This window comes from Haliaeetus leucocephalus, unplaced genomic scaffold, assembly GCF_000737465.1.
Source record: "Haliaeetus leucocephalus isolate CR32 unplaced genomic scaffold, Haliaeetus_leucocephalus-4.0 Scaffold163, whole genome shotgun sequence".
Lineage (NCBI taxonomy): Eukaryota > Metazoa > Chordata > Aves > Accipitriformes > Accipitridae > Haliaeetus > Haliaeetus leucocephalus.
This window is the reverse complement of record NW_010972599.1, coordinates 1,680,190-1,706,748: the sequence shown is the minus strand read 5'-3', so window position 1 is coordinate 1,706,748 and position 26,559 is coordinate 1,680,190. Positions and strand designations below refer to the sequence as shown.

The following is a 26,559-nucleotide window of genomic DNA, read 5'->3' as shown; positions in this document are numbered from 1 at the left end:
AATACATAATTACAGCTAGGATTTAAGAAGACAAACAAAAACATATAGTATCTGCATCACAGACTACTAAATGTGCTCATTGAGTCTCTTGAAGCATTTCATTTTGAAGACTCCAGATATTAAAACTGGCAGTTAGGAAAAGCTCCTGTCACTTCAGCAGATGATGGTTGATTAGTTAGTAAGAGAAATAAATCCATAAGAGTAAAACAGCTTCTCTGGAGGATTAGACTAAACACAGCAGAGCTACGTTGGCAGGAGAGAACCCCCAAAAAGGGGAGGAATAAATAGGAGAGCTAACTTGGAGCCATGTTAGTCTGGGACTCTGCTCTCAGGAGGAGCCGGCTCCTGCTGTGCTGGGGCTTGCTGGTGCTCCCACGTCACCCACTGCTCTTCAGGAGTGGACCTCTGGCTTGATGCTCCACCACTTCACTCCATCACTTGCAGATGCAAAGAATAATACTTGGATGTGGTTATCAAGCGGCACAGCGAAAACACTTCTACCTTTGTGGTTTTTGTAGAGAAGGACATGGTTATTCAAATGCTATAATGTCTCTGGAGCTAATATAAAACTGTTGAGGAGGAAAGTGAGAAATGGTGGTGGTCTCCAAGGTCCAGCTACCTCTATGAACTCTTACTAGTCTACAATGGGCCAGATGCTCATTTACAGCAAAGTGCTTTTTGTGTCTGTCTGCCAGTGTGAAGAAGTTTTAAAATGGGTTAATGGATGGAAATTGCTTTTAAATAACTTATATTTATGCCCGCTGTAAAGCCACAGTATCCTGAGGGGGCTGTAAGTCTGACTGAGAAACTGGCCTAACAGTGTCCTGTAAAAAGTGCAAAAACGAATCAAGCAGTTAGACTACTTTGAATATTGACATCTTATTCTTTTGTCTGATTTACTTTACGTGCTTTTATTTTTTGTTTTTATTTTTTCTATTTCCTTTCAAGCCCCTGTCAACATCTGTGGGTGCTCCTGCTCCCATTTTCTGGAGGGTTGGATGCTAGGGCTGACCATTGGGCACCTCCCGGGATGTGGCAGATGATTTCTGCTTGTGCTGATGGAGCTGCGTGATGGAACCCTGGCACGTCGTTCCAAAACCTGTCTGTAACTCCATGCATCTGTCTCTTGCATCTGTCTATCCCAACGCACTGGTAGCAGTTCCAGTTAGGAGCAGATTTAACTAGAAGGGTGTGAAAGGGACTGCCTGACCCGTGGGGGCCAGCTGGGATGAGACTGGCTCCAAGTATCCGTTCCTGTAGAGCCAAGAGGAAGCCATGGTGGTGGGGATGGTGCTGGGGCAGGATGGAGCACGACAGACACTGTTGGCATCATTTTGGCCAGAGAGGAGCTGGCAACAAAGAACTTTGCATTTTCTGAACTGTTCTTTAGATAAAAAAGAGATGCCAATTCCAGAACTGTGTTTGGCCCGTACGTGTGAAGGTGCACGGAAAAAAAACCCAGTTGTAAAAGAGGAAAGAAATGTCTGCTCTCTGTCTTAGAGAGCTCTTGCCCGGGGCTGATGGACCATAGGGCAGACTTTTTAGTTCATTTTTTCCTGCTGACCATGATGAATTACTTTTTTTACAGCAAGTGGCAAGATAATAACAGGAACAACTTTTGGTGTTCAGACAGTACGTTCTGGTAACTGGGCAGCAGTGTCCTATTCATTATGAAATAACTTTCAGATAATGTAGTCAAAATTGCATCCTGACCTAATAAAGGGAGGTTTCAGATATCAGTTATAAAATGCAAAATTTCAGGAGGAAATTGTTTTGAGATCTTTCCTCAAGGGAAAGGGCAGAATAGTTTAAAATTCTTCCAAGATACTAATAGTATCAGAACTTTTGGTAATGCTCTTAACAGGTTTGGACACAGCATACTCCTTGCAGAACAACTTGTGTTTCACAGCAGCTTTATAGGATAAATTTCAAGCTGGCTGTGTGACTGGTAAAAAAGCAAGCAAAAATCAAGCAGCTCTCAGAACACAAGCCTTGTAGACCTTGTATTTCTCATCAAAATCTTTAATTCCGTTCTGAACGTGGCTGATGCTGGATTGCAGATCAGGTGTCCCCCTGTAAGGTTAGGCATTGGGGAGCCTTCGGTGAGAAACGAGTCTCAAAGGCAGGTAGGAATTTCTTGGCACTGGACTAGCAGCAGGTGAGTGAGATGGGGAAGGGAGGTCAGGCACGCTGGTGGTGTACGACAGAAAGCAGGAAAGCAGGCACGGATAATGAGAGGTTTTACGTGGGTAAAGCCCACGATCACAGGAACTTGCCTTCCTCTGTGTCCTGAGGTTGGTAAGGCTCCAGCCATAGCGGGGAGGAGAGAGAGGCACGTGGTGGTTCCCAGGCTTTCCCAGTGGGATGGGGATGGGCATCTGGTCCATAGTTTTTCCCTGGTAAGTGGAACGGTGGCCTTGGTAGCACTTGGTGGCTTGCTTCCCACCACGCTGGAGATCTCTCAGCTCTGCCCTCGTGTGACATAGGTGCAGAAGGAAACCCTCCGAATCGCTGGGAGCCGTGGGTGGCTGGGACGAGCTCAACCACCAGTGCCGTCCCCCTGCAAGCAGTGCTGGCGGAAAATGGTGCAGGGAGCTGATCCCAAGGCACGATGAGCGTGTTGGTGCTCGAGCATCGTGTTGATGTAGGAAGTGGGATGCTGCTGTGGTTGGGTGTATTTACGTAGAAGAAACAAGCCCTCCTGTGTGGTGGCTGGGTAGGGCTGGTAACGAAGTTTGCATCGTTACTGCCAGGAGAGGTGGCCAGCCTTGTGCGTGCTTTGTAATGGAAATAAAGACCGAGAGCTGGTGCTGGTCGTTGTTCGCCTGTGGAGCCCCACCGAGGACAAGCTGAACTGACCATGGCCAAAATACTGGGTGATCACTTTGTGCGGGTGGCGGGGCGGCTTCGCCTGTGCCCGTGTGGCACTGCCTCCTCGCCAGTCCGGTGCCCGTCCCTGTAAATGGGAACCTGCGGGAAGGGTTGGGCTGGGAGCTGGTGGGCCGCTTACAAAGGCAATCCAATTTAATGTCATGGAATTAAAATATTACTTGCTTATTGCTAACGCACCACTCTTGCATTCATTTTTCTGGAATCGGAACAATGAAGTGATGAGACTTCTCCCATGACTAGACCATGCGGTGTGTTTTTAGGGTTGTTCCAAGTGATAAAAAGAGGTGTCTTGGCTTTTGCGGTGATGCCTTTCAATCAAACATGGACACGCGTCTGGTATTCTAACACTTCCCTTGCCTCTCAGTACTCCTGGCTAGCAGAAACCCTGTTATTTCAGATGTGTGTGTTTGTGTAACTAAAATTGAAAAATGTCATTGAATATCTAAGGTATATTTTTATTCATCCTATATAAATATCAAATTTCAGAATATCAAGATACATGCAAATGTATTTTATTTGCATGCATAGATTATATACTTAAGAAGATAAGGTATGTACATATAAAACTGTATTATAAATATGTACTGTTTAAATATATATGTGTGTGCATGCATTTTATATGTGTAGTAAGTAAATATAGACGATGTTATAAAATGGCTGATGTTTATTCTTGTATCCTTTGCAGGAAAGATTTCAAGTGAAGAATCCTCCACATACATACATCCAGAAGTTGAAGGGCTATCTGGACCCGGCTGTAACCAGGAAGGTGAGGAGCGTCCTGTTTCCTCTCGCCTGTCCCTCGTTTCTTGGCGAGGATGGTCCCAGGGTCCGGGTTCCTTCCTGCCTTTGTGTAAAAGGCCCCAGAAAAGTCTCTGAGAAGAGTCTTGGAGAGGTAACAAACTGCAGAGAGAAGCAAAGAGAAATTGGAAGGACGCTGCAGTTTTCGCAGCTCAGAAAGGAGAACAGATGTTGCAGAGAAAAGGACCATCTGACACATGAAACAACTTGTTTTAATAACTTTAGCTTCAGTAGTTGATCTGACAAATTATCACTGAGCTGTACTCTAGGTCTGACTTTTCATGTGGGCAGTGCAGGTGGTGAATAAAACCTCTGTCGGATGGCACTTTTCTCACCTGTGTGAAGGGGATGTTGAAGTTTGAGTCGTTTTCTCTGGGCATTTCCATGACAAGTTCAGTACACCTGGCACAGTTCACCTCTCCCTTGCACTCTCATCTTGAGGTTTCAGGGTTGTGCAGTAAAGACGTAACCTGGGGTGTATTTACATGGCAGAGCCTCATTCATCCTTCTGCATATTATTTTGTACAAAACAGTTTGATAATCACTCATGAAAGACTCAGGCACTTCACTTGGCCTTTCACGTGAAAGTCATGCATCCCTGAATGTGGCTTCTGTACCGAGATGTATTTGTGGCTGGTTCTGATATTTCTGCACCGCTCCGATGGACTTAGTAATAGCTTCCAAGACTTCAGAATAACAGTAAACCTACATCCCAGTTAGAAGACCATCGCTGAACCTTTGGTATTTAACCACTTTGGATATCAGCTCATATCCTGTGTTGATAGTTATAATAGCCTTAAAAAAAAAAAAACCCAACCAAAAAAAAGGCAGCGAGAGCATAGCAGATCCTGCCATTGACTGGCTCTGCCTTGTCCTCAACAATCGCTGCTTTGTGTTGCGGTACAATTAGCTGAGGTTGGTGCCCTGCGGTAAAATACGTATCCTGACACAGGGCTTCCAGGCCGGGGCCGGCTCCAGCCGCAGCGGAGGTGCACCTCCGTCCCTGCGAAAGGCGAGGGGCAGACACTGGGTACTCTGTGCTTCCAGCGCACCGTTGCTAGCTCGTGTTTTCAAGGCTGCAGTAATGTCTTCTGACAGTGCTTCTCTTGTTGGAGGCTCTGACAAGGAGTAGGAAACCATTTAGTAGGAAACCTTTAAATTTGCCTGTAGCTGATTATAATTTAAAAAAAAAAATGGTGAACAGGGGTCTTTGTGTTTTTCTCCTGAAGGGTTTTTGAAATTCGTTTGGTGTTTGGCTTTGCTCTGTGGTTACTCCATGGGCACACATTGAAGCCTTTCTTATCCTAATACCACTATACGAGTCCCATGACAAATGACAAAACCGAAGGAGCCTAAAAATAACTCCGTTGAGTTCCTCTCTTTTGTTGCGTTATTCTGTATTACCAGCAGCCTTTCCTCAGCCTGGGCTGTGAGGCGGAAAGATTTACAAATGGGCTTCTGGACAAACGCGTGATATTGTGAGGAGAGCTCGTCTTACCAGGATTATTGCTGTAATTGAGGTGGTGTCAGCTTTTTTGCTGATGATCCCCAGCGTGGCCAAGAGAAGGTGGCTCCAAACGCTGCTGCAAAATGTGTGTTTCAGCTTGTAATGGGGGTCATAATGGCTCTTCCCAGGAAAACAATTGCTTTTCATCCGAGCTGAGTTTTGAAACAGGAAAATGAAAGTGTTGAAATTACACGTTTTTTAAAGAGATTGCAGTTTGGTGGTTCCTGGAGCCCAGTAAAGCACAGAGCTGGTTGATTGTTCTCTGCTGTGGTTGCAAAGAGCAGCTTGGCCTCGCTGGGGTGGGGGATGATGCTCCTGCCTATTTCTGCCGTGCCCTCCCACCCCAGTCTCCTGTCTGCCTCTTGCTATATCAATTTTTTACCTTTACTTCTAGAGGAGTAAGGTTTTACGCTGCTTGCAGTTACACTGTGTAAACTCTCTTGGGAGAGAAGGCACTGTGTCTTTGTACTCCTCAGCTAATGAACTGAGGTCCAGAGAACCTGTATGTCTGATCTCAACCAGCTATTTCAAAGGAAAAATTAGTAGTGCCTTGTGTCTCCTAGGACTTTACAGTGAGACATCTATCTCAGTCTGCCAGTGGCTTTCTGAGCTGGTATTTAGTCTTACCTCAAGTGAGCCAGTGGTGCTAACTAGCACGTGATAAAACCCTGGTGAAAAAGGCAGCTGATAATTTTCGCATAGGTCAGCAAGGCAAGGTAAATCCTATCTTTTCATCATCTTCACCTCAGTAAATGAACTCATGAGAATTATTAACTGCCAAGTAGTCCCCTTGATTTTATTGTGGTGCACTGAGAACAAACCCTTTTTTCCCTAGTATTCAGAGCGTAGTCCTACTTGCAGCGGCATTGCTTGTGTCCTAAGCATTTATAAGCCCTTTCCAAACACATCAAGTCTGTGTGTGATAACTGATGACCAGGTTGGTTGTTAAGTACTGCAGTTCCAAGGTGATTATCGTTGTCCATCCACTTCTGCTCTCATTTACCTTGTTCACAAATGAGAATTTACCGAAACAACTCCTCTAGAATAATTTATCCAGCTGTTTCAGTACATTTCCATGGGCAGGGAGTACCAGGCAGGAGAGAGGACCGCAGTCTTTCTCCGGCTGGGAGAGGAGGAGGCATCGCTGGCTCGCTCTGTCTGCACACCAAAGGTAGCCCTGCTGCAAACTGGTTTTGCAGAGGATGGGGAGGAGCTGTGGAGAGGAGAGGAGACGGGTCAGTGTGCATTTAGAGGTCTTCAGCCGTGACCGGTGCCCTCTTTGAGCTGTGAAGTGGGGCTCTCGCTGCGTCCCAGCGAGGTTTTGCCAGGTTGCCCTTTCTTTCTCCTCCAAGATGGAGATGACGTGAAACCTCATCTCCTTTCTGCTGCAGTGTTTCACTTTTGCCATTTTATGGCCTTTTCCCAGCATCTAATTTTGCAGATACAGTTTAGCATGCACAAATTATTAAAGCATGCAGATGGCAGCACATGTGTGTTTCATTATTGGCTTGCATCCACAGCTTTGGTAATTACACAGAAATCATGGCAGGTTTTTTGGTGTGGGTGTAAAGTCGCGAAAGCGAGATTAAAGCACTAGGCTGAGAATGAAGCCCAAACACTGTAGTTCTAAATTGAGAGTTTGATACTAAAACAAAGCTTGTATTGTAAAGAACTGTTTATTTATCTACAGGCTTTTAATTTTCTTAATCCTGGAAACTCGAAAATGTGCATGGGAACAGAAGTTATTTTTCTGTGTGTTTTTGTTGACTGCTGGACTATCGTTGTTGCATTCCTCAGGATTTAGAGGGGTTCTCAGTTTACCTTAATGTTTTATTTATTCAGTCTGCGCTGCATGAGATGCTGATATTTTTAATAGCATCACATGAATCTAATTGGTTTTTTTGCCTGCTCATTCAATTACAGAAATTCAGAAGACGAGTCCAAGAGTCTACTCAAGTACTCCGAGAACTGGAAATTTCTTTAAGAACAAATCACATCGGGTAAGAGTTTTTGATGGCCTCTGGTCTAAGGTGGTTTGTTGGGGGTTTTTTGTTTTTGGTTTTTTTTTGTTTGTTTTGGTTTTTTTTTTGTTTTTTTTACATCTACTGATGGATGTCTTTGAGAAAATATCTCTTTGCATGTCAAGTAGTGATACCACTTGATTGATTGTTAAAGCCTGAAGGGCTCAGTTAAGAGACAGCTGGGCATCTCAGGAGAATAATTCAGCTTTAATCCTTTCATGATGGGGTTCATCCACATCTCTGTGAAGGCTGCAAAAAGATTGCAGTCAACTTCTGCTCACCTTAAGTCAATCAGAGCAGGAGTGAGCATGTTTGTGTCTAGAATAGTAATTGTATTGCAGCTATAAATGTATGTATAAAAAAACCCCATGCTGTTTTATAGCGTTAACATGCTGCAGTTCATGAAGCCTGGCTGTGCATAGTGTTACCAGGATTTTACTTCCACAAAGCAGAAAATTCCTTTCAAATAGGAAAAGTAAAAGAATCACCAGAGACTTAGTTTTTTATCGAACGTGCCATTCCCATCCGCATTTCCACTGGTCTCACCTCTCTGCTTTGGGTGTTGGAACCAGAAGCCAGTTCAGCACTGGTACATCAGCCAGGAAGGTTTCTTCAACGTTTTGTGTCATGATCACACACTGTGTCCAGCTCAATTACATCGATTTTACAGGGTGCTGCTCTTATTTTGAGGAAACAAGGGTGTTTTAAGCTGTGGGAGGCAGCTCCCCAGCGTGGCATGCATGGACGGCGTGCATGGCAGTGGTGGTCCTTCCCACAAGCTGCACCATCGCAAATACTTACAACAAACTTCTCCCACACCCCTGCTCTGGCTCCTGCTATGTTTACCCTCGTTTTCCAACACAAAGGATTCCCCATCAGAGACTTAGGGCATCTGAAGCGTGATGTTCTGCAGATTTATGATGGCTCATGGATGTGCAGAAGGAACCATGATGGTGCACCAGATAAACAAAAGAGACTGACAAGGCCAATGTTTATTTATTTGGTTCCCTTGGCTGAAAGATGTGTTTCAAAATATGTTTTATAAAAATACCGAGTTGTTTATTTTAGCAGGTAAACAGCGAAAGGTTTAAAGCCTGAAGACTAGAATAACTCAGAGGTAATGAATTCCCACTCTGCTGAGAGCAGGGGATCCATAGCTGCGAGACCCTGGAGGCGGACGAGCCTGGAGCCCCCCAGTTCCCTCCCTGGCTCCCCACTCATTCCAGTGGCACCTAACCCACTCCTGGTGGGGTTTTGGCTGCCCCGGTTGTGGTTCAGAGGAAAGCTGAGCTGGGACTGTGCTGAGGGTCCTCGCTCGCCAGGGTTTGCCCCTAGATGGATAGATTTTCAAACTTTATTTGGCATTCTTGAGTTTTTGAAAGTTTTGGAAGATAATAGACATTTCTGAATTGCAGATTATTTTGCCTAACTCTCAGGGGCCAAAATTCACAGTAACAGGTTAACACCTTTTAAAAAGAGAAGGCAAAATTACTGTTAAATGTATGTCCAGAATGTCAGATTACTCTTTTGCTGGTCTATATGCTTTTAAAGACTGCTAGAGATCAGGATGTGATAAAAAATAAACCAGGTCCCTGTGACTCATGCGTTAGAAGGTGGCTGTAACCACTGCTCAGCGGTTTGTGCAGCAGTGCGTGCCAGAGAGGAGATGAGCCTGGGTTTGGAGTGAAGCCGAACGGCAGCCGAGCTCCCCAGCGCACCCGTGGCCCTCTTGCAGCAACGCTGCTATGGTGGGAAAGGCACTTACCAACTCGGGAGCTCAGTACTTAGAAGGGGAAACATCTAGTTTCTGAGCAATGCAGAGTGTGCATAGGGATTTTTATGCCTTTTTTTTTTTTTGGAATGTTTTTCCCATCATAGTGCTGCAAAAAAGCTTGTTTCAATACATTTGTAAAGTCCTCTAAAGGACTGTTTTAAAAGTCCTCTACATAATAAAGGGCATTTTAAAAAAGTCCACTTTTCCTGAGTGAGAAAGCAAAGTTTTGCTCAGCAGTGCTGCCTTTCCTGGAATGGATCTGTCTCTAGTTTTTCTGACAAGAATTCCAGTAACTGCACAAAGCCCATGAAATGCTCTGATGTCTAATGATTTTTCTAACAGATGGGTCAGGGAGTTCCTGAATGAAGAAAACAAAGGCCTGGATGTTCTGGTGGAGTACTTGTCGTTTGCGCAGTATGCAGTCACGTAAGTAAGACATGCCTGGTACTCTCTGGGCTTGCAAGGCAAAGCAAGAATCCTGCCATCTCTACAGAGCAAGAGAGGGAAATGCCAGGGCAAATGCTCAGCTTTCCCTGTAGCAGAGCTTTCCTGCTAGCAGCTTGGTACAATACTATGTACGTACCTTAGAGCAGAGAAAATGGTAGCATTAGCCCAAAACTATGGCATCATAACATTTTGCAGAGAAAAAAAAGCCTAAGTTTAAGCCTTGAGATTATTTATCACTATACTGACATATTTTTTACCTTTGGCCTCTGACCATCCTAGGGGTACAGTGTAAAAAACATTCAACAAATGTGTAGAAGCATGCAGGCTTCCACAGAAATAGATTTGCAATTAGTGTCTGACCCCAAGGTATTACAATCCTGCCTACCATGTTCAAAGCGACATCCACACACAAACCACTCCTCACCAGGCTGCTGGCAAGCAAAGTTGTTGGCATCCTGTGCAGTAGATGCAAGGCAACAGTGGGAATTTCAAGGTAATTTTGCAAGTTGCGAAGACTATAAACCAAGCTTTTTCAATTCTGACATCCGCTTAGTTGGGAGTCAGATTTAGTCCTTTAGATAATAAATCATTAAATGTATTCTACTAAAACAAAATGGGAAGAAAATCAGCTGTCCTTATATCCCACAATTTGAAATAGATGTTCAGCTGAGGATCTGTTTTTGTATATCCAAAGGCTTTCACTGAGGATATTGTAGCAGTAGATTTTTGTATAAAATTGTATGAAAAGAAGCGGTAGGTTAAGGAACTCAAGCTGAGTAGAGTTGATATTTTATTTTTAGAAAAGTTGCCATCAAATGTATATATATCATCACACAGAAAAGAGATTTTTTGGTGGGGTTGCAATAAAATTAATGAAGGAAAATTATATGTTTTAAAATGTTACTAACACTGGAAAAAACTGTGCACAGCAAAAAGAAGTGTTTGTATAAAGACTTTCTTCCTAAAATTATACAAATGTACGCAAGTTAGCTTGCTGGGTTTTCCCTCTCTCTAACGTGGTAAACATGAGTAATAACCTCAAAAGCTGTAAGAGGAACAAGCAATTTTTGCTTGAAATAGCAGTACAATGGGCAATGAGTCAGAAATCAAAGAAAATCTGTAATGGTTATGGTAATATATTACATATGCTGGGAGATTTGTGAGGGCCAGCAAAGCAGTGTAAATGCTCAGCCACATATCAATGGAGTAAACTGAATTAGTACTTGCAAAACGTGTTGATTTATTGAAATAAAATGGAGACAGCTTTAAGCATTCCCCCTCTTCCCTTCAAGGCAGGGCTATTCATCAGCAAAGTGGCCAACGTTGTATTTATTTTACATTGAAGTAGAATAATGCGTAGCTGTTTGATCCTTCTGAAATTGCGTGCTCATGTGGTCAGCTGCTCCCCTTGTCAAGGTCCGAATTTGCCGCACTGTGCATTTGAAGCTCGCACTGAATTTCAGCCTGCATTGCTTTCTTCCTTTCTTTTTGTAATCTTTTGGGACCTACTAAAATCTGCAGATGTTGAACAGGAAGGAAAACGCTATGTGCATCTTTTCTGTCTAACCCGGCATTGGAATTTCTATTTCCTTTCAGGTTTGACTTTGAAAGTTTGGAGAACAACGTGGAAAACTCGATGGACAAGTCCAAACCTTGGAGCCGATCTATTGAGGACCTGCACAGAGGCAGTAATTTACCCTCGCCAGTTGGCAACAGCATTTCTCGCTCTGGCAGACACTCAACTTTACGGTAAGGCGTTTAATCAGGCAGCGGGTGACCTGCAAACAGTGAGTGCCCAAGTGAGAAGAGTCAATATGTTTTTTCCAATTAGAATATTTTTCATCTTCCCTCTTTTCACAGTATAGGCTTGACATGTATAGGAAATGTGGCATTGTACTGATGTTTTGAGGTGGAAAGAAGTGCTAAGCTAGTAACTTGGGGCAGCATTACACAGCAATTGAGGAAAAGACAAGAATAACTCTGCCTCCCTTTCCAGTGACAGCATGATCTAAAGATGCTCAATACTTTTCCATCAGGTACAACGTGGCTTGCACAGAGGAAGCGGTTCCTCTTCTCCAAAATGTATCTCAAGATTTCCATGGACCCAGCCAGTCTGGGGCTCTGATCTGGTGTCTTGTCCAAAAAGGTCTCTTCCAGCAGCGCATTCCTTCCATGCTGCTATGAACAAGATTTTTTTTTTTAATGAAAGGCCACTCTCATCCTTCAAACCTGCTGTTAATTCTAGCACTACCCCGGGCTTTACTATGAAGTCTCTCTTTCCAAATACTGGTGTTTTTTTTGGTTTGGTTTTTTTTTTTTAGTTTGTGAAAAAGGCAGGATCACTTCCCAGGACTGAATGGCAGTCAACTCTCTTACATTCCTTTGATGCTTCACTATTATAAAACATACTAAACACCACCTTTGTTCTAGCAGTACTGTCACCTAGGGGGCGCAGCTCAGAGTGCTGAATTCTTTTTGACTTTTTTTTTGGCTTTTACGGAGTTTTGTTACATAGTACTGTGATGAGCATAGAAGAGTCCAAAAAAGATGGAGCTGGTGAGGACTTGCAGCTTTTTCCTACGTCTTCCAGCAGAGGTTCAGTTTTGCTTTGTCAGTCAATGGTAATGTTGGCTCTGTAGTTGACGTTAAGTGAGTGCCTTCCACCTACAGCCTGAGTGGTAGCGGATGTGATACCTGGAAGATGGAGTTCACAGACATCAGGCAGTAGAGAGAGACAGACACACAGTTCTGGTAAAGAAATACAGGCTGTGGAGTGCAGCAAAATCACTTGACCAGTTGATTCTTTTTTTTTTTTAAATGTTGCAAAGGTATTCTTATTGGTTTTGGCTTTCTTTCATCTTTAACTACTATGACAGAGAAACGGTAGAGTCTTGTGCTTGCAGGAGGATGTCTGATTCTGCTCTCTGTCTTTGGGAGGTATGCTTGTGATTAGTTACACTAGAAATGGACGTCAGGTATACATTACATGTTTCTTACATTTTTTTCTCTTCATTTCCTTCCATCCTGTTTCCTTTTTCACATGCCCCTTTATTCCTTACCTTTTTTATTTTCCATTTCAATGTTTCCTTCCTCGCATCCTTCATTTCCTTCCCTCTTTCAAACGCTCTTCTCCAATTCTCTCTCTCGCATCCTTCCCTCCTCTGCTGTCATCCACCTTTCACATACCATGAGATTGGTTTCTTTGCCTGAGCAACTTCAGTTCAAACGCTGCCAGAGCTGCTTTTCAGCCAACTGCCTCTGGAGCGGCTTCACTGCGCGCTCTGCCGATGAGGCTTCGAGCCGGAAAATCTCGTAAGTCCCAGGTGCAAGGTTACACGCAGCACGGGCTGTGCAGGGCATGGGAGCCGCGTGGCTAGCACCGCTCTCTATGCCTTATAATCTGGTAATCACACGTCTTGGTAAAGCGACTGCCTGGGCATCAGGGGGACTTTTCAGTCTCCAAAACGTGCGTTTATCACATTATAATTTCAAAGTGTAGTTTGCTTCCGTAGAGCGGGATTTTCTAAAAGAAAATAAAATGTGTTTTACTTTGAAACAAGATACTAGTTTTCTTTATCATATTGCAAGTAGTATTATTAGTTTCATACCTAAGACGTAGAGCCGTTAGTCATGTTATTTCATCTTTTTTATTACAAATAGAGGCTTTATGCGTATCCAAAACTGGCACAGAAACAGAACCTAGTACAGTGCTTTTCAGCCAAGTGCCCCGTCCTGCCTGCAGAGTCATCATTGTACCGGGGCAGCTTGGGCAGAAATTGTCCAACATTTACGTGGAATTAGCATCTTTAGTTTGTGTTTCATAAAAAAAATAATTCTGTGTTTTAAAATGTGTATTTTTTCAATAGCTGGGGACTATGTGTATTAAAAAAAGTAAAGCTAAAAGGAGGTGGGAAGTTTTTAAGAAGGGTTTTTTTGTATAATTAGTAAATATTGGTTAACTGAAAGAGATCTTTTCCTGAGAACAAGCTAGGTGCTCATCAAATGAGGAGGGTGTGCAGGATGGTGTTTCTGGTCAAAATCAGGAGGGTCCTGCCTCGTCACTGAGTAGACAATGTGTCTGGGATATGCAGAGACCCAGGGCATAGGTTCTTCTGTCTTTGTTATGAAAACCATTAAAATGGAGAGAAAGGAAGAAGCGGTCCTTCCTCTTGGATGAAAAAGGAGAAGGCTGACAATCTTAACAGGGTAATTTAAAATTCAGGAGCTGGACTCATCCCTGCAATGCCACAGCAGTATGAAAAATGAGAACAGATTTGGCCTGGATTCCTTTTTATGAAAACAGCAAGAAGATTTGGGGAGACAGTGTTCCGTGCCAGCTTTAACACCATTTTTTCTCATTTTTGGTGCCTGGATGGCACCAGTTCTCCTGCTTGTCCTCAGGGTTCATTAGCAGTAAACCGGCTGTAGCCCTTGGAACCCTGCACGGTCCCAGCTGATGTGTGCTGTAGACATTTAATTATAGCAGAAGGAATACGAGATAAGCACAAAGTAACACTAGGAAGTACTGGCAGGGTCATAGCCCTTGCACGCTTGCAAACGATGCGGCTCCATTGCAGTGAGCAGTTCCCTTGCAACCAGCCAGGGCACGCTTGCTGCGGTGTGAACTCACCCGGTGGTGACGTGGGCACGGAGGCTTTCTGTCTGTTCATTTGCGTGGCTGAGGCTATCCACTTCTAATTGTGACTTTAACTGGCTTCCTGTAGCTCTTTTTTAGTAGTGCTAAACCCTGCCAATTCCCTGCTCACTGGGTTTCCTTGGCAACTTAGGTTTTTTTTTTTTTTAAGATGAGGCACAGGGATTTGGGAAGCAAACACCAAAATGAGGGCAGAAGGATAAAAACGGGGATAAACCTTTGGGGATTTTATTGCTGCTTTTTTTGGGGAAAAAGAGCATTACTTTCACATGAAAGTTATACTCTCCTGTCAGATAAATATTAATGCAGACTTTGTAATGTCCTAGCCCATTAGAAATTCCCTTTGTTCCGAGTCAAATACTTCAGTTTTTATGTGGATTGAACTGAGAAACTTCATTTATTTCTTCAAAATCTGTGGAGTCCATAATGAGAGAGCGAGCCAGGCAAACGTATCTTAATCCATAAATGGGCTTTGAATGCATTCAATAAGTGGACTCAAATTTGACGCTGCTTTGTATGCTACAATGATTTAATTTGGACTTCGCCATTAACGCTTTCACTGCTCAGGGAATTTTTTTTTCAGTCATAATTTTTGTCAGATACTTGCTAATTTAACAGAGCGTATTTTTGAGCAGCCAGTTGTCAGTCTCGTGGTTCTTCTGGTTTCTCTATCTGAAGACGACGATTTTTACAGACCTGAGACAGGCATTAGTCAGGCAGTGGGGTCTCTGGTAGCTGAGGGTAGCTCCAATGCAATATGCACCCATTTTTGCACAGCCTGCTCGGTGATGTTTTGGGGTATTCGTAGGTAACTGTCCTGGTCGAACTGGGGGAGAATCCCCTACAGTACCCATCTGTGTTTGCGTACAGAGGTGAAGAAACATGCTCATTCCCTTGCATGAAGTTACCTGGGATGTGCACAGCGTGGCAGGGCTGCGCACGACCTGGGTGTGCATTTATGTCTGTAGTCACACACTGGCTCTGTAGCCTGAGAGGAGGGAGGGAGACCAAAACCGGCTATTCCGATTTCTTTTCTCACCTTTTTTAAGCAGCAAATACTTCCTCAGCTTTACGGATTAATAATTTTCCCAGATTCTGTTGGATGAAGACAAAACCAGCAGGCTCAAAGTAATTTATTTTCTTTACGCTTGTGGCACAAACCAGCCTTGTCACCTCTGTTTGAAGTGGCAGAAAAGAGACATTTTCGGGTAGCATGGCTACCTGCTCTGGCTTCCCTTGCACGAGCAGAGGAGCTGATTGCACCTCACTGGTTTTGATGCTTAGGGGGGCCACCACTGGGCACAGGCTCGTGGTCTTTCCCTCTCTGGCCCTCGTCCCGTGCAGAAGGGTGCAAGTTCAGTGTCCCCACGTCCAGCAGACCCGGCTTGTAACTTGCTCTAAGAGATCAGGGAAATCCAAAGTTAGTAGGAAGCAGAAGCACCAAGACCTTCCTCTTCCAAAGTCCCTTTCTGCTGTCAGAAGGACGTTCATAATACAAACATCACCACCTCCAAACCACCGACAACAAAACTGCAGAAATGCGATCCAAAAACCACCAAACCCCAATGAAAACCAGGAGTCCCAGCCCACACAGAGCTGAGCGAGCTGCCGGGGGCGGTGAGGTCCGTCCTGGGCTGTCCTCTGCTCTCCCTGCTCCTACTGTGAGGGAGCCAGCGTAGACAAAGGAGGGCATGATATTCTTTAGCAGATAATAAGATAAAAATGATAGGAGAAACCAGCTGTAATTTGTATTTGTTATTAACGCAGCGCTTTGGAAGTCTACACCATTGGACTGGGCACATGTCCTCGTTTTAAGCATGAAATTCGTTTTAAGCATGAAGGTCCTCCCATCGCAGTTGGCGGAGATGGCAGGATTTTGCACTGAGATTTGTGCTCACTTACCATGGTGGGAAGGGCTTTTATTTACTTTGAGTATCCCAGTTCGTTGTGTAGGTGGTTTTTATGATCCATCTGTGGGTCTTCAGTGTCAGTGTGAGCTGTTTTGCACCAGAAGATGCTGTTGTGTATTGCGTTTTCTAGGTCTTGGTTGTAAGTAGGTAGGTCTTGGTTGTAAGTGTAAGTGCTGGATGAGTCTGGGGCACACTGGACACTTTCAGCAGTTCTGGCTGATCACATTAACAAAGTAACGTGGACACAGAGGCAGGAGTAGTTCAGCAAAATTAATTTCTTCAGGCTGGCTGGACTGAATGGTCCTTTTCACCTTTCTGTAGGAGGCTGGTGGGTAAAAGCACAGCCTGGTCTCTGGAGACATCACAGCAGTACCTTTACAAGCACCAAATTAACTAAATTGTTAACAAATTGAATAAAAAATGCTGAATGGGTTATTCCTGAACAGAAATGTACTTACGTTAGATCTGGGTGAGAAAAAGAATCTTAAACCGTACTGTGTATTTCAGCATGGGTTTAGCTTCGCTTTTAACGGTTGTTGGTTTTCCCACGCGGGTGCAGTGTCCCGGCTGTGGAAACGCCAGACCCTGCCTACTTCCCTCCAGCCTCCAGCAGCAAAGGCACGAAGCTGTGGAGCAGCTCCCTCCCCACGTGTGACATCCCGTACCCGCCGCTGGTGGCTGGCAGGAGGAAAGCATTACACGCTGCAGGGGCTTGCACATGGTCAGGTTTTCTGTTTCTGCTTTTTTCAGAAGTAAGGTTTTATAGTTCTTCTTTAAAGGAGGGGCAGAGGAAATAAAAGAGGAACCATCTGAATTTAATTACCAGGATAAATATACTCTTGGTGACATAATCTTTGACCTGCAGCAGACAGGAAATCAAAACCAACGATTCATCCAGATGCTCAGATCAGCCTAATGTTTAGTAACAAGAAATGAAATAAAAGCAAAAGAAGATCATCCACCCTGGCTTGGCTCATGTCACATAAAGGGAGGTGTTAGAGCTACTGCCAGTCTGCCCTGCCTTTAGGAAGGAAACACATAACATCAGGGGTTGTTGCAATTGCCTCTAATACAGAGAAAGCGTCTTGAGCCTTAGTTCCAGCGTGCAGAGTCGTCGTAAAAGAGTTTCTGTACAAAAAATCCTCATTAATTCTTGGCATTCATGTCTGTGTGAAGAAATTTGCATCTGCTGAAGGGAAGCGATCTAAATCTAGGGCAGAATCCCATCTGTGCTAGAGATATTTTCTCTGCACTGCAGCTCTCGATTTCATATTCTGCACCCATTTCTGAGTCTAATTGTAAACTAACACGGGTGGAAGCTCTGTGAGCCGGACAGTGTGGGATCTGAATATCACCGATGATATCGCTGAATAACGCACCACCAACTAGGGATGTGCGGGATGGTGGGGAAGGCAGAAGGACTGCTGCGGAGAGAGGACAGAGCGAGGTGTGCAGCTTGGGGCTGGAGCTGGGTACCTGCCCTGGGGCAGAGTCCCCAGAGGTGAGCGTCGTCTTGGGCTCTGGGGGGAGAACACAGCAGCTACCCCTAACTTTGCCTATTTGGCTGGTCCTGAGAATTTCCAGGTGAATATCTCCAGGCTTCAAAACAGCAGTTTTCTTGGCTGTGGGCAGATAGTGCCATACGGGAGGTCCGCAGCCCTTGTTGGGTTTCTCCACCTCTTCAGAAGAGGCGAATATTGTCATCATCTCAAACCTTTCTTCTGGTGCCTGCATTGCTCTGTGGTGCGGGGGTTTGATTAGGTGCCCGGAAAGCCACGCGGGTAGTGAGAGGTGTAGAGAGGAGCATCTCTCAGCCTGGGAAGACTCCGTCCAAGTGGCTGGATCCCAAGCTGAGTTCCCAGGGACATCGGACCCAGCGTGCTCCAGGGTCCTGCTGCCTTGTAGAGTATGCTTGCTCCCCGATTCTGTTTCTCCTCGCTCCCCAAGCGGTTGGAAATGCCAAATTCTGACTTCATGGTCATCTTTTATTAGTTTAAGGAGACTTGCTCCCATTTGTTACAGCTGACAAAACTCTGTCAGATGTCTAAAGGCATTCTGAAATTTAAGGAATTGATACACCAGGTGCTGAGGAAGATTTTTTTTTTTTTCCTTCTAGCAGTGGCATGATAAAGATCTAATTACTCTGCTTATTTAAAATTTAAAGGAAAATAATGTATGCAGCCTTTAGTAGTTTAAAACTGAGGTAAGTCATTGTAGGAACTATCCCTGTATGACTAGAAATGACTTTTAAATCTTTTTATTGGAGTTTTTTTCATATTTAGTGAATGGACTGTATGGAAATACACTAGTGCAGTGTGGTTACACATTCTCCAGCCAACACTGGCAGTGCTTCCACATGTCCCAGTTCAGACTTAACGTAGGGCTCCCAACTAAAGGTCGCACTGCTCCTCTTTTGTCTTGGGAAGGGAGGTTTGGAAGACAAATGAGTCCCTGAGCGGAGGGTCTTTGCCTGGCCAGTCACCCCATCCGTGGGGATGCAGGCAGGACCGCCCTAGCTGGAGCTCCTTGGCTGGCCCCATTCCCACCAGGAGCAGCCGGACAAAGTGTCCCGAACCCAGGTGCGAGGTGCAGTGCAGCACCCCATCCAAAGTGCTTGTGGTGGTTTGGGGCTGGCCAGGACAGCCCCGCAGCGTGGGGAGCAGCCTAATCCTGTCCCAGTCCTCCGAGACACAGCCTGTGCCCCTCCTCGGGGTCCTGTCCCCGAAACCCAGCTCCCGTGCTTTTAACTGCTCGCTGTTCTCACGCAAAACTAGGTCACGTTTCCCGCAAACCCTAAATCCGTCTGGAGTGCCCTGAGCTGATTTATGCATTCATATATACGGGGGAAAAAAAAAAAAAGCTGTTTGACTGAATTCTGCTTTGAATTTTGGGGTTTCTTTCATCTCGGCGCTCCTGGAAAATGAAAGCAAAGGGAAGTAATTGCTGAAGCCTGAGAGTCGCTGGCTCTCCGTGGGCAGGGTGGTTTGGCACCGCGCTCCGGAGCTCGCCACGCGTTCCGCTCTTGTCCCGCACCGGAGCTGCGGAGCAGGGAAGGCTCCCACAGCTGCACAGGCAGACACAGCAAGGGTGCTGCTGAGCTGTAATCACTGCCCGGCACATGAGACATCCAGACCCTCGTACAAGCTACCTCATTCGTTTTGTACATTTAAAGTGAGAAAATTTGCAAGTACATTCTTTGTGTCGGAGAGTGAGCTAGTGAGTCAGAATAAAACAAGTCTGTTATTACTTGTTCACGTATTTATTATTAGTCTTTACTATTATTAATAATAATAATAATGTAATCACTGATTTTAAAGCTACACCTCTTTTTTTAAACAAAATGAGTAGCATGGGTTAGACAAGTAACTGCACAGTAGCGTCAGCAATAAACAGGTCAACCCACCAAATGCACTCAAAATATGCAGAGGAAAGAAAGAGGAAAACAGTGAAGTGTGGTAACACCAAAGCCGTATCTAATACCCTCTCTGGCGTTGCCCGGGAGCAGACACTTAGTTCACGAGATGCTTAGAGCACTTGCTTAGTACGAGCAAGGCACATATCCAATGATGTTTCTCCTGGTTCATGCTCCTGCTTCCAGCAGTCTGTAGATTTAAGCATCCTGATCGAAGGATCAGGATTGTGTTTAATAGTTCTTGATGGATTTTTTCCTCTGTGAATTGGTGTAAGTGCTTTTGAAGCCTATGCCAGGCTTTGGGCTCCGCAGCACTTGTGCTGAAGAACTCCCGCTCTCCGAAGCACTGTGTGGAGGAGTGCCTCAAAAATTACCAGGTTTGCTTTGATCCTGTCACCTGATAATTATATGTGATGCCACATAGTTCCCATGGTACGAGAAATAATGACAGATCATTCCCTGTTGACTCCCTCCATGCCACTCATACTTTCTTGGAGTGTTGGGATAGTTCTTAGATGGAAAAGCCTGGGTCTGCGTGTCCCTTGGAAGCTCTCCCATTCTCCAGCTCACCTTCTCGCCCTGCCTCAGCGTGTTTGCATTTGTGCTTTGAGTCATTGCTGGTACCAGCACTGGTATGTTTAACTCCTGGTTAGGGTCTGTGGTGAGAGCTAAGGATGCTGTATTCCAGAAGCTTTCCCCACTGCAGTTGTTTTCCTGAATCAAAGAGAAGAAAAGCCTTCCTGTGTATGTTCTCCAGGCTGCAAAGGTGGCATTGGCAAGTGTGAAGCCAGCTGCAGTTGTCTGAAGAAGCCTTGTTTTTACTGGAGGTTTTATTTACTCCACCAGTCAAGCTTCACCTATGAATTTCTCTTTCCTTCCCCAGTGGAGCTGCTCTTTGCCTAACAAATGTCAGAATTTGCACATCACTGCACGTGCATCACGTTATTTTCCTTTCTGTCTTCCTATCAGCAGATTTTTATTCTTTCTTCCTCCATTTTCAGGCCCGAGTATGATAGTTGGAAGTGCAAAAGGATTACTGTGCCTGTCTAGAGGTTTCGTTAGCCTCTGAGCCGGCGAGCTGATACCCTTCTGGTCTCTGCTCTCACCTGCATAGGTGTAAATCAGGAGCAAATCTCTGGATGCTGCAGCCCTGTGACTAATTGAGAACCTGCCTGGACCTCCTCTGCAGGCTGTTTTTATGCTGTAAATTGGGAGAGCGGGATAAATAATGTATTTTTCCAACCCCAAACACCAAACTTCACCTTCGCTGTCAGCATCGCCTGCGGTGCCGCCGGCTAGAGCTGCTCAGGGCAGCCTGCGCAGCTTTGCAGAGAAACCTCCGTGTCCCTGGCACAGCCGGGGGGGCCCTGCAGACCCCCCGCAGTTTGGATGGGGCTTGTCCTGTGGTGTGCTGCTCCCCGGGCTCACCAGGGTGGTGCGGCGGCACCGTGGACACCATCGGCCCGTTACACCAGTCAGTGGATCACTGTCAAAAGAGTTTTTTGACCATAATCATAATCGTCTTGTTGCTTATTCAATTTCACATATGTAAGAACATATATGTATTTTGTATGGCAGTTTGTCTCCAATTTCCTGTGCTCAGCTCGTGAAGCATGTTTTTTCTTAAAGAAAATAAGCAGTATCTCGGGAAGAGCTGAAATGTGGTTTTCATTTACTATGCCATAGAAAAGACAGATTTAAAGATTTCCCTTTGTGTTTATTCCGTGTACTTATTTAATTGAATTCAAGGTTGATTTACCAGTTAAGGGTTACAATTAAAATAATTAATGCCTCTGTTTTGAGTAAAGTTCCTAAGGGCTGTATTTTCCTTAAATAATTTGGAGGCCTTTCAGAACGCTCAGCTGCAGAATAGAAGAGAGGCACCATTCTTAAATGAAGTGCAGCGCGAATTAATACATTTGCTGATGCCTACGAATGTTCAGTTCCATTAAAAGTCTGTGCCGTTGCTCGTGCAGAGTAAAGTGCATGGAAGAAAATCCGGAATACCTCTGCTTGCGGGTGGATCGTTCTTTCCCCGTTGCATGCCACGAGAGATGGAGGTACCTGGCTTTGGATGGGTCGTGCTGTGGCTGGTGGCATCGGCTGTGCCGGGTGGAAGGGCTGAGACCGGCAGCTCGTGGTGTCTGCCGGCCCTGGGCTGGGCAGCGGTGGCCAGCGGGCAGTTGTAGAGCCGTGCATCTGGGGCTTCGTACGCTGCCAACGTAAACAGCCCGTGACCTTTTTTCTGCTTTATTTGCATGTGTATTGTCCGACGGTTGTATCCTCTGCACAACTGAAAGATGTCTGCATTTTCACCCAGTGGAGTATTTCCATTCCTTTATTCTTACCACCTAAAAATAGTCTTGTGATTGATGAGAGCTGTTTTTGTTTGCAGGTATAACACCTTGCCAAGTCGAAGAACACTAAAAAATTCCAGATTAGTGAGTAAAAAAGATGATGTTCATGTCTGCATCATGTGTTTACGGGCCATAATGAATTACCAGGTATTTCCCTTTTTGTTCTTTTGGACCACGTAACTATTTTGTTGTTGGGAGGGGGGGGAGGAAAAGGTTAGTGGTGAATTGTTAAGGTAACACTGATGCAAAAGTTTAAATTCTTACTCATTCTTAGGCAGTGTAGCTGGGAAGCAATATAACACTGTCCTTGTGTACCCATGCAGCTGATTTAGTACAGATGTGAAGACAAATGTAGATAAGAACGTGTGCGTATTGGGCCAGTTCCTGTTTGCAGTGATGGGCTCAGTTTGCACTAACTGATTAGACATGCAGCTGCACAACTGAAGTTATAATTTGTCTCAGAATTTGGTGCTAACACTTAGGAAATATGAGAATTTTTCAGAAGAGCTATACACTGATGGAAAATCTAAGCTTTCACTCTTGTTACGTGTTTATGGCAAGGTAATTGCAATAACTGCAAGTCAGAGAATAAACTAGACCAAAGCTAATCTTATTTTCATGAGTTTTTTTTCCTCTTCAGTGGGATGCTGTGATCATATGGCATGCCCGGGTAGCTTCAGAGACTCGGGATTTTTTGCTAAAACAGTAACAGCTAAAAGTTAAGTGCTTCAAGGAAAGGCTGTGGTGAACACCTTTGTTATGAGTTGTACAGTTGTACGAGGTATTTGTAACACTGCTGTGTATGTGAACTCTGGGATTTACACTGTGTTTTACCTCTGATGGGAAGGATGCAAACAACGATCTCATGCTAATAACCAATACAGTATTTTCCAAAGCAATTCTTTTTTCATCTTTGGAGAGCAAAGCCAGCAGTACTCGTGCAATAACTGCATGATGCAGTCGCTTTATGGCAGCATGCACACTGGAAAAGAAGCAATTTTGGCAGCTGAATTTCAAATTCCTCTTTAGAGAGTAAATGATGCACTTGACTGTCAGAATTAAAAAGGGGTTGGAGGGCGGAAAGGACAAGCAGAGGGGTTGGCAGTGGTGTAGGAGCAGCCAAAGCAAGCACTTTGGACACTGTTAGTGGCAGAGAAGTTGTTAGGCACGGTGGTAGATGGAAATGTTCCGGCTGACTTGGTAAACTCGACAACGTTTTGTTTGGCTTACAGCACTGTGAAAGACTGCCACTAGATCTGGTCAGAGATACGTAATTCGTTGGATTTTAAAAGTAATAATTTCAGTCTTGAAACTGAAACAATATTTTCCCCTTCTCTTTTCAGTATGGATTCAATATGGTCATGTCGCATCCACATGCCGTTAATGAAATTGCACTAAGTTTGAACAACAAGAATCCCAGGTAGGCTGTACTTGCTTTTAGAGAGTTTAAGAAGTAGGTAAGTAAAGAGTACTTGGAAAAGCATTTTCAGGGGTACATGTATGCACAAACCTGTAGCAAAAATCAGACTTCATTCTGAATCAGATTAAATCTGTGTAATGGTGCAGATAGATGAGCAATTGCCACCTAGTTCTATTGGTTTTAGAAGCCTACTGACTCTTCAGCTGAAAGTCCACTGCATAAGTGCTTGAGCTCTATTGCAATGCAAAGAAGACCCTGCTGATAATGAGCAGCTTAGCATGGGATTTTCCTGAAGAGTAGGAAAATCTTCTTTACAAAATTTTGTCTCAAGCATCCTTAGGTTTGAATTTCTTTGAGAGAGGGTTTCATTTTTGTTCTGTGTCAGGTTGCTGTTCAGCCACAGCAATAATGTCGTAATTGCACAGTGGAAGTGATGGCTGCGAGGCTGTCCCCCCTCCTCTCCCCACACACACTTGTGACCCTGGCAGCCACTTCCAGCAAAACCTGGAGCTGCAGACCTCTTGCATGTCTAACGAAACCAAATCTGACATACTGATGTTTGCAAGGAAAGGTAAAACCAGGGGATGAGACAAAACTAAACAGCACTATAGATATATATAGCCTTTGCTTAGGCTGTCCGCTTGCCTTACAGTGCACTGCTTGAAATCTTGTCCTGATAGAAGTAGGTATTTCCTTCCTTTCTTTTATTTAGCCCTAAGTCAGCAAGCCTAGGCACAGGATAAATGGGAAGGATATAGGATGTTCATTGTTTTTATCATTTTTGGTGTCCTGTGCCTGGGAATCAGGTGATCAAGAGAAAGCCTAAGTTTTCATCTTTGAAAGAAGTGGGTTATTTAGATTTCTGTTTATTGGGGGTGGGGGGGGAAGCTTTCCAATGTGGCTAAAATAATCTGAAGACAAAACTTAACGTTAGTGATGTTCAAAACCTAATTTGTTTTAGGCTCATCGTGATGACTGAAGAAACCAAAGGTTTGAGTGCTTAGGGTTGGCTGAGATGTGCAGAAAGGGAAGCAGCTGCTCTGAGCGATGCTGCAGAGCTGATCCCATCCCTGGACCTGCAGACCTAAGTGCTGCAGGAGTGGGCAGGCCAGGCGGAGGATGGATGTAGGGACTCCATCTCCTCTGGCTGTGCCCAAACGGATGCCGCCAACGCAGCCGTAACTGTTCTTTCCCCATCCCACCCCAGATGTGTGGGCAGCCGGTGGGTGAGCGCTCCGGCCAGCATCGGAGACCTGGACATGCCCCTGGGCTCTCCGCTCACGGAGATCGCCCTCCCCTTTCTCCGCACACACAGCTCATAGCCTGCCCTTGGAGGGGAAATTACTGAAGATCTGTAGTCAGAGCTCCTTGACCCTGTCTGAAAGAGCTTGGATTTTCTTCTTGTGGCAGGAAAAAAATAATTGATGAGTAAGAATTGAAAATGATACATTTAAAATTTCCTAGGAAAGTGAACATTTTATCTGATTTCCAAAGATAACCTTGACACTTTGAAAGCCGAAAGGTATTTCTTTTTCTGTAACATCTGGTTTGAGTCAATGCTTTAGCATGAGACTAATTTCATATGTGTCTGCATGATTTGACTATCTGCTCAGAGCTCATCTGACTATAAAGTCCGGTTGGTGCTTTTGCCTTACGTGAACCTGATAAAAAAGTACTGGGGATTATTTATACTGGAGTTACACTGAGTCTATTGCATGCTTTTCTTTCAGTAATCTGTTGTCTTCTCTCATTAACATGCCTGTGTTAGCACTGCTGTCAATCAGTTGCCCAGATTTCTGATTCAAGAGGGGAAAGATGTGCTAAGGCATCCTATAGTTACTTCAGTGAACCACGTCTTTTTTTTATTTTTTTTTTTTAATTTTTTTGTGTGTGGCTATGAATAATACAAATTACCATAGAAAATAATTCAGATTTGTATCAGGAAAAATACAGATTTGAATTATAAGCACATTCATTATAAAAACTGGGCTCAGAGGAAGTGGGCTGCATTGCGATGAAGACAGCTGACTAATGGCTGATGTGCAGTGATCCTGGCTTGTGTAAAACTGCCTCCTCTCTGGGTTTGTGCAGGTGAGCTCTCTGGAGTACAAGCTGTGGAAGGTTGACGTGGTTTGCCTTTACCAGAGTTATGCAACTGCCTTTGGTTTGCTTGAATTTCCACAAGTATAATCTGATTTAAATTTTTGCATGTTCTGAGAAGCATTAAATGGGGGAAAACTGCATGATCCTGGGAGAGTCAAAACGCCCTGGATCAGATGATGCTCAGCTTTATGCATCTTGCAAGTTTACTAGTTTCAAGGGATTAAAAATAGACGGGATGCAAACTACATCTCCCAGTGTCTCCACATCTGTTTTGCAAGCAAGTAGAAAGAAGGTGGTTCAGCACGTGGTGGTCATTGACTGTCACTGTTTCTTTTCTTCACAGGACAAAGGCCCTTGTCCTAGAACTTTTAGCAGCTGTTTGCCTCGTCAGAGGAGGGCATGAAATCATTTTATCTGCATTCGATAACTTTAAGGAGGTACGTTACTCTGCTTTATTAGAATTTGGTGCACGTGTCGATAGTTCTCTTGCTATTGGCTAGAGCTTTCTCATTCAGCTAAATTCGTAGAGTAAGGATTTTCCATAAACTGCAGATTTTCCCATAGTCACTTTGAGCTGCAAAGAAGTAGACAGTGGTGTCTATGCCATCATTTTGATCGTGTTTGCGTAAAAGAGCCATAATCCCAACAACATGAATCCAGACTGTGATTTGCTCCCTTTACCTTTTGGTCAGTCGAGCTGTGTCCCTGAAGTGGAAAACTAATGGAGATCTTGAGAGCTTTACTCCAGTTCTGGCTCTGAAACAACCAGGAATGGTGTATTAGACCTCCTGTTTTCAAAGCCATATTTACACAAGCCCTTGAAAGGCAAAACTCCTGGTTTTACTATCAGTAGGAATTTAATTTGTGAAAAAATTACAAAATCAAGTCTTCGTGATGGAACACTGACTGCTGAAATTAATACAGGTATTCCAATAGGCTCAAGTAGGGCAAGACTGTCATTCATAGGTGATACACGTTCAAGCATATCACGTTTGCATACAGCGGTTAATGGGATTTGAGAACATCCTATGAAAGTTCAGAAGTGCTAGTGTGGGAATCAAGTCCTAGAAAGCTGCTGTTCTAGTTTATTTTGAATATTGGATATATGTGTGGATTTATTATTCAAGAAAATTGAATCTAGACTTACAAGCTCAAAAATTGTTAGACTTGATGAGTCCCAACTGGACTGTGTATAAACATGTAGCATGTTTTTCCTTAATGCCACTGTTGCTGTAAGTGGGTTAATGCAGATGATTAACAAGCC

General features: G+C 44.3%; 1 protein-coding gene across 1 annotated transcript in view; it reads left to right on the top strand.

Annotated features, from left to right (window-relative positions):
• Positions 1–26,559, top strand: part of FMNL2 (formin-like 2) — a 68,230-nt gene that overhangs the window by 6,129 nt on the left and 35,542 nt on the right. The window contains exons 2-8 of the mRNA XM_010563066.1: positions 3,578–3,658; positions 7,121–7,197; positions 9,335–9,418; positions 11,036–11,188; positions 21,811–21,919; positions 23,116–23,192; positions 25,639–25,732. Coding sequence (XP_010561368.1) covers positions 3,578–3,658; positions 7,121–7,197; positions 9,335–9,418; positions 11,036–11,188; positions 21,811–21,919; positions 23,116–23,192; positions 25,639–25,732 — 675 coding nt within the window. The remainder of the gene's footprint in view (positions 1–3,577; positions 3,659–7,120; positions 7,198–9,334; positions 9,419–11,035; positions 11,189–21,810; positions 21,920–23,115; positions 23,193–25,638; positions 25,733–26,559) is intronic.